We start from the raw sequence: 16,995 nt of genomic DNA on the forward strand, positions 1-16,995 counted from the left end.
CATGAGTTTAGTCCATAAATTTTTTTAATTTAAAAAATCTTTCAAAACATACTTCGTTTATGTTATGTACCTTCTTAACAAAATAGGAAGCATAAACTGTGGGCCAGGAAGTGCATGATACTTCACAAAGATGTGCCTTTGATTCATGATAAGACCTAGCACAGTGCCTTGGGAGACAGCTGGGTTACAACTGAAAAAGCAATACACCTGAAGCCAGAAGACCTGGGTTCAAATAATGACTTATGTGATCAATTAGCTGTGAACCTTAGGCAAGTCTCTCCATCTTAAGTTTCTTCATCAACTACAGGGCTGGTGTGAAGGTGAAGAAATATTATTATAACGTATCTAGTAAAACACCTCACAGACAAAGTTATATTACTCACAGTAATAGACGCTGATTAGATGAAGAAACGAAGGAGATAAACAATGACATGGACATGGATACAAGCCAACAGGAACAGGGGAGAGCGTGTTTCTAGTCACATTTCTGTTTGTGGCTGTGATGGGTGGGATGGAGGATGGAACAGAAGTGTCCAAGCACGAGGACCTAATACCATGTTCCTATCCTACACAGTAGGTGCAGGGAGTAGGACAGGGTTGGCTGCCGGCCCAGAATGAATATACTTTCACTGTGACCTGGATCCCGGCATTCTGGGCTAACTCCCTTGTCCTGGTGAGGAGCGTGAAAAGGGAGGCTACTTGTCTACCTAAGACTCCAATGGGCTTTGCCCAGGTTCCTTCTATTACTGGGGGCCTCTGAAATGCCAACATAACTGATGACCCACTCTTTAAAGTGATCCACTCTTCCCTATCCTTGGGTTTTCAGAGATTTCGCTCTAAATAAAACAAGCAGAGCAGAGATCTTTTGGATACAGCAGCAGTGAACAGAGTAACAGCTTCATTAATGCCTAGTTGGCTGATAGAGTTCCAGGGAACGATGCTTCGTCTGAGTCTTCAAAAAGTGCACGAGTAGAAAAATCTAGAGGGTGACCACAACAAAGGCCCAGATTTAAGACCTGAGAAGTCACGTATCTTCCAAACATGGAGCCACTAGTAGGGCACCTAAAAATCCAATACTGAGTCACAGGATAGTATCTGATAGAGGTTTTAACAGATCACTATGAGGGCATGCAGAGGGGATAATAAACCAAGTGGTGGGGGAGGAAGCAGTATTGGGGAAATAGCCTCGAGAAGAGTGACAACTATGCTGAATCTAAAGATGTTCAAGAGCTATTTGGGCAAAAGGCATTCCAGGCAGGGATACCGCAGGTACAAAGACTCCAAAGGATTGGACGGTGCCATGTGCAGAGCACAGCGGGTAATTCCAGAGAGCTGGAGCATACGGTATGCAGGGAAAAGGAGGCGATGGCAGAGGCACAGGCAGGGTCTGGAGAAAGACCCTTTCTATTTTTATTTTTTTGGCCGTGCCACACAGCTTGCAGGATCTTAGTTCCCCGATGAGGGACTGAACCTGGGCCCCTTGCAGTGGAAGTGTGGAGTCCTAACCACTGGACCACCAGGGAATTCCCTGGGAAGGTCCTTTTTTAAAGTCGGGCTGAAGGAATTTATATTGTATCTTGAAAATGAAGGGGAGCCACTGAAGGATTTTCAGCAAGCAGTACCATAACCAAACTGGCATTTTAAAGAGGTCATTCTGGCAACAGTGTGGAGAACAGATTGAAAGGGGACAGAAGTAGAGACAGGGAAAACGAGTTAGGAGACCGGAAGTGATCCGTGTGGGGAGTGACAGTGGTCTAAGAGAGCAGCACACAGAATGGAGCGAGGACGTATTAGATACGGTAAAAAAGTAGAACTCCCGAGAAGCGTTCACTGATTCACACGAAGGTGAGAAAAGGCAATCCAGCAGGACTCCCAAGTTTCAGGCTTGGGCGTATGACTGGCTAGACATGCTGTTGGTAAAGATAAAGAATAAGTCAAGCTACATTTCAAAATATAAAAAACAAGGACACTGCCCTAAATTTAAGAAGAAAAAATTAACACAAACAAAGCACAGGCTGCCTTAGACAGTATGGAGATGGATCTCTGAGAAAAATCAAACCCTAAATTCACAGAGGGGAAGAAGTCAGTTAAGGAAATTTCTGTCTAACATATGTTGATGAATGAATAATCAAAGAATAACACAGAAGGCAATTCACTAACAAGAGAGCCATCTACTGCCTTACAAGGATAGTGCAATGATAAAACGCCACTAAAAAACGTGGAAGAAAGCCAAGTTTGCGAACACTTCCCACTGCACACGTATTCATAAAGTATCTGACGCCCCACCAACACAAACTCCAAGTGGTCAGCACTTGCAGCTAACGGCCAAATGCTCTGACTCACTTATTCCTTCTAAAAACATCAATGCAGTATATACCATCATTTCAATATAAAACCTGGCTTACCTGCCATCATGGCTATCATACTGGCTTTATAGACGTTCGTAAGAGATCCAAGTTCTCCGGTTGCTAAGATGGTTTTGAGACGAGCCTCCCCACAGGCCTTGCGAAACTGACGAATCTCATCATACAGGGCTGGGGAAGGAAATAATTGAGGCAGTTACAAAGCAGGCAAGTGATAACGTAACCTGGCAGCCGTTCAGAGCTGGTAGAACCCATCTCAGATTTAGGAAACATAAACCATTTGTCACTTTCTAAAAATCACCCCAATGTAATACCACCTCAAGCATTCTGTTGCAGTTCACATCCCGTCACAAGGAATGCTTAGTTTGCTATCCTGAAACTCTTTCTATGCCCTGGCCCAAGGTCCTGAGCCATGGAACTTTTAAAATATCATTATAATGACATGGAAATTACAAATAGTTTTTACTGCTTCCATATGATGGTTACTTACAATAAAAAAGAAATCCATCTACCAGATACACAGGGGTATGCTACTTTGCAAACTGAAGAAAGAAATCCTCAGGTCCTTATTAATTCTCACATTCACACAAAATAAGTTCTCTTGTTGGAATATAAAGCAGGCCTTTCCTGAGAGCTCTGCTAATGGTAATAAAGACATAAGAGCTTGCCCCACTATCTGCCAGGGTATGTGTCTATATATCGGACTAAAACGTGTTGAGCCAGGGAGTGATGGATATATGTACACAAATCCAGCTGTAGAGGATTCAGAGATGCAGCTTTGAATCTACTAACCTCTGACCCCAATAGCACATTTGGCTTTCTAGAACTCCATTAGGACTCTGAAAGCAGCTGGATTTAAAAAAAAAAAAAAATTAGTCTCAAGTCAGCAAACTCAGTCAAACCATGAAAGTTATAATAAGATAAACAAAACTTGTCTTCTCAATCCTAGAAAACTTGAACTTAACCTGAACCTCGACAGTGAAAACTGAACACAAATAAAGGCAAGGATTCTATTACAAGATGCACAGTAAAGTCCAGTGTTCATTGCCTCCAAGAGGTACCCACAGGCTTTTTAAGAAAGAATTGAAGAGTTTCACAAATCCCTAATAATCAATAGTTTTGAGTATTAGAGACCATCTGAGATGCCACACCTCCCACCTTACCCTGTGCATCCCACATAAACTATGACAAAATCATCTTACCCACACATCCAATATGACAACATGTGAGAATGGTATAAACAGCCAAAGAATATGTGGCAATAACAATTTATATTCTTTTAACTCAGAGCATGAATCTTGGATGGAATGACATTTATTGAGTTACCAAATCTAAAAAGAGAAAGTTGTCCACTAAGAACTAATGACAAGGAAATCTCTTGATCTAAAAATTCAAGAAGGCTAGGGACTTCACTGGTGGTCAAATGGTAAGCCTCTGTGCTTCCACGGCAGGGGACAGGGGTTTGATCCCTGGTCGGGGAACTAAGATCCCACATGCTGTGCTGTGTGGCCAAAAGAAAAAAAAAAAAATTCAAGGAAATCAAAAAATAACTAGAAACAAATGACAATGAAAACTCGGTGACCCAAAGCCTATGGGATGCAGCAAAAGCAGTTCTAAGAGGAAACTTTATAGCTATAAAAGCCTACCTCAAGAAACAAGAAAAATCTCAAATAAACAATCTAAACTTACACCTAAAGGAACTAGAGAAAGAAGAAAACACAAAACCCAAAGTTAGCAGAAAGAAAGAAATCATACAGATGAGAGCAGAAAAAAATGAAATAGAAACAAAGAAAATAATAGCAAAGATCAATAAAACTAAAAGCTGGTTCTTTGAGAAGATAAACAAAATTGATAAACCATTAGCCAGGCTCATCAAGAAAAAGAGGGAGAGGACTCAAATTGATAAATTAGAAATGAAAAAGGAGAAGTTACAACAGACACCACAGAAATACAAAACATCCTAAGAGACTACTACAAGCAACTCTATGCCAATAAAATGGACAACCTGGAAGAAATGGACAAATTCTTAGAAAGGTACAACCTTCCAAGGCTGAACCAGGAAGAAATAGAAAATATGAACAGACCAATCACAAGCTGAAATTGAGACCTTGATTAAAAATCTTCCAACAAACAAAAGTCCAGGACCAGATGGCTTCACAGGTGAATTCTATCAAACATTTAGAGAAGCACTAACACCCATCCTTCTCAAACTCTTCCAAAAAACTGCAGAGGAAGGAACACTCCCAAACTCATTCTATGAGGACACCATCACCCTGATACCAAAACCAGACAAAGATACTACAAAGAAAGAAAATTACAGACCAATATCAGTGATGAATATAGATGCAAAAATTCTCAACAAAATACTAGCAAACAGAATCCAACAGCACATTAAAAGGATCATACACCATGATCAAGTGGGTTTTATCCCAGGAATGCAAGGATTCTTCAATATACACAAATCAATCAATGTGATACACCATATTAACAAATTGAAGAAGAAAAACCATATGATCATCTCAATAGATTCAGAGAAAGCTTTTGACAAAATTCAACACCCATTTATGATAAAAACTCTCCAGAAAAGTGGGCATAGAGGGAACCTACCTCAACATAATAAAGGCCATATACAACAAACCCACAGCCAACATCATTCTCAATGGTGAAAAACTGAAAGCATCTCCTCTAAGATCAGGAACAAGACAAGAATTTCCACTCTCATGACTATTATTCAACATAGTTTTGGAAGTCCTAGCCACGGCAATCAGAGAAGAAAAAGAAATAAAAGGAATACATATTGGAAAAGAAGAAGGAAAACTGTCACTGCAGATGACATGATACTATACATAGAGGATGCTACCAGAAAAATACTAGAGCTAATCGATGAATTAGGCAAAGTTGCAGGATACAAAATTAATGCACAGAAATCTCTTGCATTCCTATACACTAATGATGAAAAATATGAAAGAGAAATTAAGGAAACACTCCCATTTACCATGGCAACAAAAAGAATAAAATACCTAGGAAGAAACCTACCTAAGGAGACAAAAGACCTGTAGGTACAAAAATTTTAAGACACTGATGAAAGAAATTAAAGATGATACCAACAAATGGAGAGATATACCATGTTCTTGGATTGGAAGAATCAATATTGCGAAAATGACTATACTACCCAAAGCAATCTACAGATTCAATGCAATCCCTATCAAATTACCAATGGCATTTTTTTAAGGAACTAGAACAAAAAATCTTAAAATTTGTATGGAGACACAAAAGACCCCGAATAGCCAAAGCAGTCTTGAGGGAAAAAAACAGACTTGGAGGAATCAGACCCCCGACTTCAGACTATACTACAAAGCTACAGTAATCAAAACAATACGGTACTGGCACAAAAACAGAAACATAGATCAATGGAACAAGATAGAAAGCGCAGAGGTAAATCCACTTATGGTCAACTAATCTATGACAAAGGAGCCAAGGATATACAAGGATATACAATGGAGAAAAGACAGTCTCTTCAATAAGTGGCGCTGGGAAAACTGGACAGCTACATGTAAAAGAATGAAATTAGAACACTCCCTAACACCACACACAAAAATAATAATGGATTAGAGACCTAAATGTAAGACCAGACGCTATAAAACTCTTAGAGGAAAATATAGGAAGAACACTCTTTTTTGGGGGGGTACGTGGGCCTTTCACTGTTGTGGACTCTCCCGTTGCGGAGCACAGGCTCCGGACGCGCAGGCTCAGTGGCCATGGCTCACGGACCTAGCCGCTCCGCGGCATGTGGGATCTTCTCGGACTGGGGCACGAACCCGTGTCCCCTGCATCGGCAGGCGGACTCTCAACCACTGCGCCACCAGGGAACCCCGAAGAACACTCTTTCACATTAATCACAGCAAGATCTTTTTTGATCCACCTGCTAGAGTAATGGAAATAAAAACAAAAATAAACAAATGGGACCTAATGAAACTTAAAAGCTTTTGCGCAGCAAAGGAAACCATAAACATGATGAAAAGACAACTCTCAGAATGGGAGAAAATATTTGCAAATGAATCAACAGACAAAGGATTAATCTCCAAAATATATAAACAGCTCATGCAGCTCAATATTAAAAAAACAAACAACCCAATCCAAAAATGGGCAGAAGATCTAAATAGACACTTCTCCAAAGAAGACATACAGATGGCCAAGAAGCACATGAAAAGCTGCTCAACATCTCTAATTATTAAAGAAATGATAATCAAAACTACTACTACCTCACACCAGTTAGAATGGACTTCACCAGAAAATCTACAAACAACAAATTCTGGAGAGTGTATGGAGAAAAGGGAACCCTCTTGCACTGTTGGTGGGAATGTAAACTGATACAGCTACTATGGAGAACAGTATGGAGCTTCCTTAAAAAACTAAAAATAGAATTACCATATGATCCAGCAATCCCACTACTGGGCATATACCCAGAGAAAACCATAATTCAAAAAGTCACATGCACCCCAATGTTCACTGCAGCACTATTTACAATAGCCAGGTCATGGAAGCAACCTAAATGCCCATCAACAGACGAATGGATAAAGCAGAAGTAGTACATATATACAATGGAATATTACTCAGCCATAAAAAGGAACGAAATAGGGTCATTTGTTGAGACATAGAAGGATCTAGAGACGGTCATACAGAGTGAAGTAAGCCAGAAAGAGAAAAACAAACATCGTATATTAACGCATATATGTGGAACGTAGAAAAATGGTACAGATGAACCAGTTTGCAGGGCAGAGACTGAGACACAGATGTAGAGAACAAACGTATGGACACCAAGGGGGGAAAGCGGCAGGGGGATGGGGGTGGTGGTGTGATGAATTGGGCGATTGGGACTGACATGTATACACTTGATATGTATAAAATTGATGACTAATAAGAACCTGCTGTACAAAAAAATAAATAAAATTAAAATTTTTTTAAAAAAGCAGAAGGCTAATGTGCAGTTAACTTATGATTTAATTAATGATTTTTCTTCCTAGTACAATGTTGCCATCAAAAGCAAGCTTAAGAGTGAAACCAATGTGGATTTAAAACCCAACTCCGTCACTTCCTGTGTGACCTCAGGCAAGTTATTTCTCTCAGCTCACTTCCATCCTTAAAGAGTCAATAACAATATTTACTTTATAGGGTTATATGAGGATTAAAAGAGAAGATATATATATAGTGCTTCACACATTGCCCGTCTTACTGTAAGCACTCAAAAAGTTTAATCATCAAGCTCAGAATTCTAGTAAAATGAGTTTTCACTAAGTGTTGTGTGATAAAAGTCAGATCGTGCTACATGGTCTGACCCAGCCAACTCTTTGTACTGCACCGAAATTTTGCTATACGGATTAGTGCTTACAACCAGTGAGCCATCAGATAAGGCTTGAAAATATTTTATCACAGCATTTGTTAAAGTGAACTTTGGCCTGTATAGCAAAATTCTTAAAACATTGATCCTGAGCATGTTTATGAACAAAATTACCACCAGCCTTTTTCTGAAACATATTACCTTTTGACCCAGTGAATTTCTTCACCTACAGTTAAAATTAACCAGAAAAAACAGATGTATTTTATGACTCAATTATCAGCCACCTGGAGTTTACGCTTTTTAATCCATGATCCAAACAGAATGAACCAAAAATGGTCACTTGAAGCTTAACTGGATTTAACAAATATGGAACTAGTGCCTTCTGATTCTTTAACTGCCAACTCCTCAAATCATTTTACTGACCTATTTCACCACATAACAGGATCAAGGTTTTCTGAGCAAATAACTTAAATCTTTAAAGATCAACATTGGGAAAGTTGTTATTTGTTTCTGTTACCATTCTGCCCAGAGTATACCAGGACAATTACCTCAAGAAGCACACACCAGGTCTGGCCTTTTTAAAGCGTTGCCTGGGCTCCATCAAACGAATGCTTCTCCTTGGTCCTTTGAATCTTACTGAGTGATGCAAAGATGAAGAACAGTTAGGGGTTTTCATCAGTACTGCAGCAACAGCAATGGCAGCCGATCCAAGAGTCCAGTGGCCACCAGCCAGTAGCACGGTACCCGTGCTGGCCGGTGGAAGCAACACCGGCAGTGGCCCTGTAAGCAGACTCTTCCTGTGGCACAGCTGGCTTATTCTCAGCTCCCCACTCTTTCATGGTCCTGCTTGTTTTCTAAGCCTGGTTCTCCAGGCTTCCCACTGATTCAGTGAGCTACTCTACATCCTCCTAATGAATCCCTTTTCAGCTTAATCAGAATTGTTTTCGTTAGTTTTTAACCCACGACTCCAGTATAGCACATACAGAAGACTGGGGAAGTATGGTGTAGTGGGCAACAGTGTGGGTGCTCCGACGGCCTGGATTCAGATCCTAGTTCTAAACTAATGTGTTGTTTGATCTGCACAAAATTACTTAACCGTTGCCTTGGTTTTCTCATCTATAAAATGGGGATAATAGAGGTTCACATATTTTGTGGAGTTATTTCGAGCATTAAATAGGTTACTATACATTAAAAGTTCTAAGGACAGTATCCAGCACCTAGTTAACAATCAGGGAACGTCAGTCACTTGTTCTGCTGCTGGTAGTGGCGGTGATGCTGTTACAGTTTCTGCTGAGTGCTTATCACGTTCAGAGCACAAAGGGACTGACAAAAGCAGAGGACACCATGATCTACGTTTCCTAAAGAACATAAGATACGACCGCTTTGGGGCACTAGAACAGAAGTCTAGTTTACCATATCACAAACTTCTTTTAGCTTTGTTTAACTCAGAGCCGCCCATGCTCCTTTGGATAGCAGAGACTGCTGGTATAAGACAGTTTTGGCTACTTGCTAGTCATGTAAACTTGTAGGAATTACGATTTTTCTAAGCCTAAATTACTTAGGGGGCTTCAGTTTGCTCACATATTTGGGGGAAGATTAAATAGAATACATGTAGCTAGAAGAGTACCAGGCATTTGCTAAGCATTTAATTATTCCACTAGTTTTCTATATTTTTCCTTATGTAGTTTCTGAAATCCAAAAATTACTTTAAAAAACAAATCAAAGCAAGTACTGTCCTAATACTTATAAAAATATACTTAGAATTTACAGATCTTACTTACAAAAAAAATAAATAAATAAACCATTTCACTCCAACACAAACCATGGAAGCCACAAGAAGCACAGGTAGCTTTGAACACCTGGCACTGCAGTAACAGCCACCCTGGAAACTAGATAAATGCCACATGCCAATCAAAGCAACTTGAGGGCTTAAACGTAACCTTGCCAACCTCAAATCGTAATCAAATCAACTTTCACTTTCCTTTCAATATGAATAAGCAAAACAATGAAAAACCTAATGGGTGGGTTTCCTCCTCATTGGCAGGAAAGGACAGCAGCAGGATGTAGGTTTATATAATTGCTACAGGACTATATATGTGGAGGAAATTACAAGGGAAGTAATAAGTTCAAGAGATCCTCCTTCCAAAAAATTCCTCATTAGGAATCATTACCCAAAAGAATTAAAAATCCTCCAAGTTTTCAAAGCATCTTCCTTCAAAAATTCTCAAAGTGTTGTCTACACATTGAGGGACGCTCTTACCAGTGAGGGTTGGGAATTCTGGAAAACTTGGTAAGCACAGCCGGCCTGAGTACGCAGTACTGGGCCAGGGAGACAGCCTGCACGGTCGAGAGACTGTTACGTACAAGGGAATTGAGCAAATAAGTAACTATACTGATGAAAATGGGAGGAAAATTTCTCACTGACAAGAAAAAGAGGCATATATATAGAAAAGGAGAGGGCAAGAATAACCATGTGCTGTTGGCTTGTAATGGAAGTTATCCGTGCGAACTCATGTTTCTAAGACAGATAGATAGATAGATAGATAGACAGACAGATAGATAGACAGATGTATGCGTGTTTTATGTGTATTGTATACATTCACATATTTTGTAGAGCTTTCCACTGAGAAGGCCTAGAAGCAACAACCCTGTAGCAATGAGTACACCTGGCACCCAGATCTTGGTTTCTAAATACCAGTCTCTAATAAAAGGAAGCAGAGCTCCTTAGGAAAATGGCTGATTCCAAGCTTCGGGCAGAGAAAGCTGAAAATAAGCCGGAAATACCTTGTATAAGAATTACAAGGAAGGTCTTAGAGAAAAACGGAAACATGTCAAAAGGACAGAGGAGCCAGTCTGAAGCAGCTGCCACTCCCCATATCTGGGACAATTTGAGTACCAAAATAAATAGTGACAGTAATGGATTATAACCAACTGAGTAAAATAGGCATCCATGAGTTCTTACAGAGAAGAAGAAAGGGAGGGAGGAGAAGGTAATGCTAACTAGTAAGTACAGAAGAAATGATGGAATTAGAAAATCACCATTTGGCAACTATCGGAGTAATAATTGAAGAATTATCAATGAACACTAAAACAACTGAGTAAAAGTTAGATAAGGAACAGGATATTAACATAGTCTCAAAATATCTCCATTCATAATGGATGCTAATTACCTATTAAAATACAAAATACTTATTAATTTTACAATGGAAAAACTTGGTAGAAACCATATTAGCCAAGTAAAAAAGTAACATCATCAATAATGGGACAAATCAACATGTTGGGACTCCTGAAATAATGCACTGAGAAGAACAGAGCAAAAGTTCAGTGTTATTCCTATCAAAAATACCTAACTTGAATCTAATCATGAGGAAACATGCAACACACCCGAACTGAGGTACGCTTTACAAAATAATAGACCTCTATTCTTCAAACACAAGGAAAGATCGAGGACTATTCCAGATTGAAGAAGCCCAAAGAGACATGTAACAATTGAATTTGGACCTAATTAAAACATTACTAGGATAATCTGCAAAACCTGAACGAAGTCTGTGGATTTAATGGTAGTATGATAGTGCTAATTTCCGGACTTTGATGGTGCACTGCGGCTTCATATAAGAGCGTCCCTGTTTTTAGGAAATACACACTGAAGTATATAATAGTAATGGATCAAGAGCTCTGCAACTTAATCTCAAATAATTCGAAGAAAAATTATATCTAAATCTCTATCAATCTATCTATCTATCTATTGATATCTATCTGCCTACACACAGAGAGAGGGAGGGAAGGCAAAAAGATAAACCGGGTAGAATTTTATAATTGGGGAATCTGAGTGAAGAGTAAACGGGAGTTTTGTGTACTATTTCTGTAACTTTTCTGTAAGTTTTAAATTATTCAAAAACGAAAGTTAAAAAGTTACAACAAATGCTGTTGTAATTTATTTAGCATCCAGGTATTTTTCTCATGGGAGGGCTTTTGAAACTATCAACCATTCTACTGTTTTGTAAAGAAAAAAATGCGTGATTATATGTGGCACATATTATTTTATAACCTGCTTTTTTTCCCTTTGATATATCATAGACATCTTTCCAAATTAATAAATACAGGCCTGTAGCACAATTTTTAATGGCTGTACAATCTTCCATCGCATGGTCGTAAATAATGTATTCAATCATCTTTCTATTATTGGATATTTAAGGTTTCAGGTTTTTTGCTCTTATAAACAATACTTCAGCAAACACCCTTATAGTTAAGTCTTTGCCTACATCATGACATATTCCTTAGAGCATTTATTAATTTTTCTACTCACATACTCATAGTACATATTCATTGTTAAAAATTCAAACATTACAGAAACAGAAAATTCTCCACTTAAAAAAAAAAAAAGAAAGAACAATTCTTTCACGTACCAGAAAAATAATAATTTGGAAGGCTATTATAAAAGATGACTGACAAATGAAAATGGAATTCAAATACCACGACTGCAAATTAGTCAGAATAATGCAAAATTTAACAAAACACACACAGCAGAGAAGTGGCTGGCATAGTGATGTCACATTAAAAAACCTGATAATAAATGTTTTGACTTGTAACGAGGTTTTTCAGGAGTAGTAAGAGTGGGTATACGAGAAACCCAGGATGGATTACATTGTAGATCCTTAATCAATACAACGGCACAACCAGCAGAGGTGTGGTCTCCTGTCTGTCCCGTCTCATCCCTCCTACTGGTGTTACACTGAGGAAGAGAAACGGAGGTCACAGCCTGACCTTCAGCTTGTCACTGCCAGTGGGAACAACAAGCGGGGCTGTGCTGGAGGAGTGGTCCCTGGTAGGACTCAGAGAACTCAGCCACTCTGGGAATGGCCTGTGTGCGTGACGATGCTGATCCAGGGGGTGGAGGGGCTCACGCTGCATCAGTTTTAAACAGCATCCAAAACAGGGCGACCGCTGGCTCTACCTTCTGCCTCCCCATGTTAGCAGCAACTCTCATCTAAAGCAGTCTACGTTTCTCTACCTAAAATTATCCTCTTTCTTTCCAGCTCCCACCTAAAAGGAAAACAAATTCCTAATTTTGTGGCTGCTGGCAACTTGTTAAGTTTTCTGGGAAAAGCACTGCTGTAGACATAGAAAACTATGTTAGTGAAGCTTTCATGTATAGGAATTATGAACTGAGTAAGAATCCAAGTGTTAAAAGCCACGAAGTAGATTTCCCTTTACATTTCATGCTATTCAAAGGCACTTAAAAAATAATTGTTAACGAACATATCTAAGCAATTATTTTTTGAGTACCGGAAAGATGTTCAACACTGCACATGAGTGGCCTGAAAATAACTCTTAAGATAATTATATGTACAGTCAAACACTTAATATAAAATTATACAGCAACCTTTTAATCTAAAAAAGCCACAAAATGTTCAAGAACAGTTTTCATCCACTAAGGCAACTAATTAATCTTGTAAGACTAAAACAGAGATGAGCTAAAACACGAGGTAGTAAAGTAACCTGCAAGAGATAAAACACACACATTTTTGTCAACAGTATTTGAAGTTCTGAAGAATCATAGCATCAAAAAAAATAATAATAAAATAAAAGCATACAGCTACCGTAAGTATCTCCAGATTTCTTCTTTTATAAACAACCCTCAAAACAGAAAGCAGAGATTATGGGTTATGTGATTCCTCCCCAAAAAGTGTCTATAGATTTAGAGATTGCTTTTCTCATAAGATACTATGATTAACAGCTCTCCAAAACAAAGAAAAATCCTAACTTCTTTTAAGAGATGTTCTTTCTACCACCCTTCTTTTGTAAAAATAAGCGAATAAGAAAAATAAATTGTTGCCCAGAGTCAAGATTTTCAAGATCTACTTGCATGCAACACAATGATAGATACTGTGGCTTTGGCTGGAATATCTCATTCTCTCACCCTAAAGCTCCTGAGAGTCATGAGACACGTACTCCACAAACCAAATGTGGGAAAGCAAGTCAAAGCTGAAGAACTGAATGGGGTAAAAAAAGTACGTGAGGCTCTGGATACAGAAGACAAACAGTATTTCCAGTTGTGATTCTGAACACACAATGCTGGAAAAATGTCACAGAAGTAGCCACCTCTGGAGTCATGTGTGCTGGTGCTCCAGTGTGGAATGGGTTTCCAAAAACTAGGAAAGCCAGTTCTAGGCCCTAATAAGCTCAAGGTCCTGGAAGATTCTTGAATCTGATAGCATTTCCATGTCACTGGTAATGTATTAGGTAAATATATGCAGCAGACAGAGAGAGGTCACAAAAAAGTGAAAAATGAACACCTTTGTATATTTACAGAACATGGAATGCATTTAATTTTCAAAACCTGCTCAATAAGGTTTATAAGATGATGAACCTCTTCTGGTGAATTCTTTCTTCAAAGAACTGTTTATGGAACGCAACTGAGGTGTCAACTTCAATATCATCATAAAAAATACCGTATTACAAGTCCTTATCATTGGAATAATATACACAGACAATGAAAACACCAAATATAAAATCACAGGCCGTGGTAGCTCTAAAAGACTGCAGAAGTCCTTACGTCTTATCCCCTCACTGGTAGCTTATTTAAATGGAGGCAGAGAGAAGTGTTTGCCCAAGGACTCAGTGTAAATTGGCAAAATTATAAATACTAAAACCCGTGTGAGTTCCTCCTCATTAACTCAATGCATGTGCTGTGTCGATACTTCCCTTGACAACATACTATCCTCATCAGGAGGAAGAGGGGGAAAGAGAAGAAACCGCAGTTGGCAAGGAGGGATTCATCTGGGCCAAGCAACAGGATAACCAATTTACGCACATTATCTAATTTAATCCCTATTATGACCCCATGAAGTAGATACCGCTATTCCTATTTTACATAGAAGGAACAGAAGGTACAGAGAAGTTAAGTAACTTGTCTAAGAGCAAATAGCTACTGACGATAGCACCAGGATTCCAACCAAGTTCTGTCTAATGCAAAGACCCTGCACAGACCAACTATTTCGGGTCTCCTAGAGTGACCCCCCTTCTTCCTCCACAATGTATCCCTTCTGGGTATGTTCTGGGTCTGTGACTCCAATGACAGTTGACCCATCTGGCCGGCTAGGTACCCCCCCTCTCTCCCAGTACAGCACGGGAGAGCTGCTCTCTTCATCTCAGAGCACAGTTTTCCCAGGGAGAGGAGAACCATCGCCCAAGAGCACAGAAGTAGATGTCTTTCTGGCTGAACACACCATAGTAACACTGTTCCTTAAGCCTCCTGTTCACGACTAACTGCAGAGCCAGGTTAAATAAATGGCAACACATGGGAGATATGATTTGTACTAATTAATCAATATGTAAATCCAGCAATGCTTCGATTACGCGGCACCTAAACTATGCAGAATCAAGAACTAGAAGCTTTGGGGGACTTCCCTGGCAGTCCAGTGGTTAAGATTCCACACTTCCAATGCAGGGGGCACAGGTTCAATCCTGGTCGGGGAATTAAGATCCCGCATGCCACTTGGCAGGGCCAAAAAAAAAAGAAAAAAAAAAAAGAACCAGAAGTATATTAAAAACAAACCAACAAACAAAAAAGATGCTCCAAGTTAGTGCTTCTCCTTAGGACTATGGGATGGCAGGGGAAGAAGGGGTGGAATTAAAATCACCTAGAGTGATTTTCAGTGTAGAATCTTACTCCTCCCTTACATCCAACCCCCAATCCTGATGTTACACATACTCAGGGGAATGTGCTAGATTCTGTGAGGAAGGGAGCTGGGGCAAGTAATCAGAAAACATCTGTCAGATAATTCTGAGAACCAGCAATACATTCCACACCCTATCCAGTTAAAACCACTGTCCGGAGCGATAAGTTAGATGGTGCACGTTTCTGTACCCAGATGGAAAGGAGTGAGGGAAGGACAGTATAACGAGCTGACAGTAAAAAGCCTAACAGCAAAGGACCAGGCACGACAACAATAACAAAGATGTTTAAATAAAAAGATACAAAATCCAAAAAAAAGCACAGCAGTCTGGACCATTAGCAGTCTGGACTTGCTATGGGGCAAGTCACCTTGGAGACGTCAGTAGCCCCTAAGAACGTCACTGTATTCCAGGATAATATACAGGCAAGCCTCAAGAGATACTGCGGGTTCAGTTCCAAACCACCACAAGAAACCAAATATCAGAATAAAGCGAGTCACATGAATTTTTCAGTTTCCCAGTGCATATAAAAGTTATGCAAAAAAAAAAAGTTATGCTTACACTATAGTTTAATGTATTAAATGTGCAATAGCATTATGTCTAAAAGAACAATGTACATACCTTAATTAAAAAATATTTTATTGCTAAGAAATGCTAACCACCATCTGAGTCTTCAGCAAGTCATAATCTTTTTGTAATGGTAACATCAAAGATCACTGATCACAGATCACCATAATAAATATAATAATGGAAAAGTTTGAAATATTGAGCATTTCCAAAATGTGACAGAGACATGAAGTGAACAAACGCTGTTGGAAAAACAGTGCCTACAGACTTGCTTGACACAAGGTTACCCTGACCTTCAATTTGCAAAAATCTGTGGCGTGCAACAGACAGAAGTGAAATAAAATGAGGTGCCTATAATCACTGATACAATAGTTCTGAATGATCTAGAAAAAACTGTATTTAATAGAAAGTGTAAATAAAGTCGGGGAAATGTAAATATTTTTTAATGAACTTCTTTCTAAAGTGGCTAAAACTCTGCTTTGGTCAAGATTCACTGAATTTGAATGTCTGCTTATGTGAAACTAATCAATGAAAAGCATCGTTTCATGGGGAATCATTTTGGTAGGGAAATGGAACACGGATTCCAGAGTCAGACAGATGCGGGTTCCGTGCTCTGGAGGTTTGGTCCTCAGCACAGGGAACAGCCGAAATCAGTGAGGATAGGAGGTTTCCAAGGGAGAGTGTGCAGAGTCTGAGAAGTTTGAGAGTTTGCTGGGACAGAACTTGAGTGATGACAGAAGAAGCGGAGGAGCTTGCAAACAAGACGCAGCAGTATTCAGAAACACGGAGGAAAACCTGAAGAAAGAAAGGAGGGTCACCAAAGCCATGACAAGAGAGTGTTTCCAGGAGGAAACGGTCCATTGTGTCAGCTGCTGCTGCAGGACAAAGCTAAACGACTGAAGAGTATCTCCCGGGCATAGCAAAATAACAGGGCATTGTTATCTTGGAAAGAACAGATTCAAGAGAAACAAGTACATATGGCTCTTTTAAGAATTTCAGCCACAAAGGGGAGAATGGAAAGGGAGACTCAGCTGGGGATGAGGAGGAATG

The 16,995-nt window shown here is 39.4% G+C and overlaps 1 protein-coding gene across 12 annotated transcripts in view; it reads right to left on the bottom strand.

Moving 5' to 3' along the window:
* The window catches only part of DERA (deoxyribose-phosphate aldolase), a 358,282-nt gene that overhangs the window by 288,522 nt on the left and 52,765 nt on the right, over positions 1–16,995 (bottom strand). For all 12 annotated transcript variants that reach the window (XR_013830501.1, XR_013830502.1, XR_013830503.1 and 9 more), the window contains exon 6: positions 2,406–2,534. Coding sequence is in view for 1 of the 12 variants with exons in the window: in XM_079936975.1 (XP_079793101.1) it covers positions 2,406–2,534 (129 nt within the window). In the remaining 11 variants the exon portion in view is untranslated. The remainder of the gene's footprint in view (positions 1–2,405; positions 2,535–16,995) is intronic.

Source organism: Stenella coeruleoalba (genome assembly GCF_951394435.1).
Source record: "Stenella coeruleoalba genome assembly, chromosome: 11".
NCBI lineage: Eukaryota > Metazoa > Chordata > Mammalia > Artiodactyla > Delphinidae > Stenella > Stenella coeruleoalba.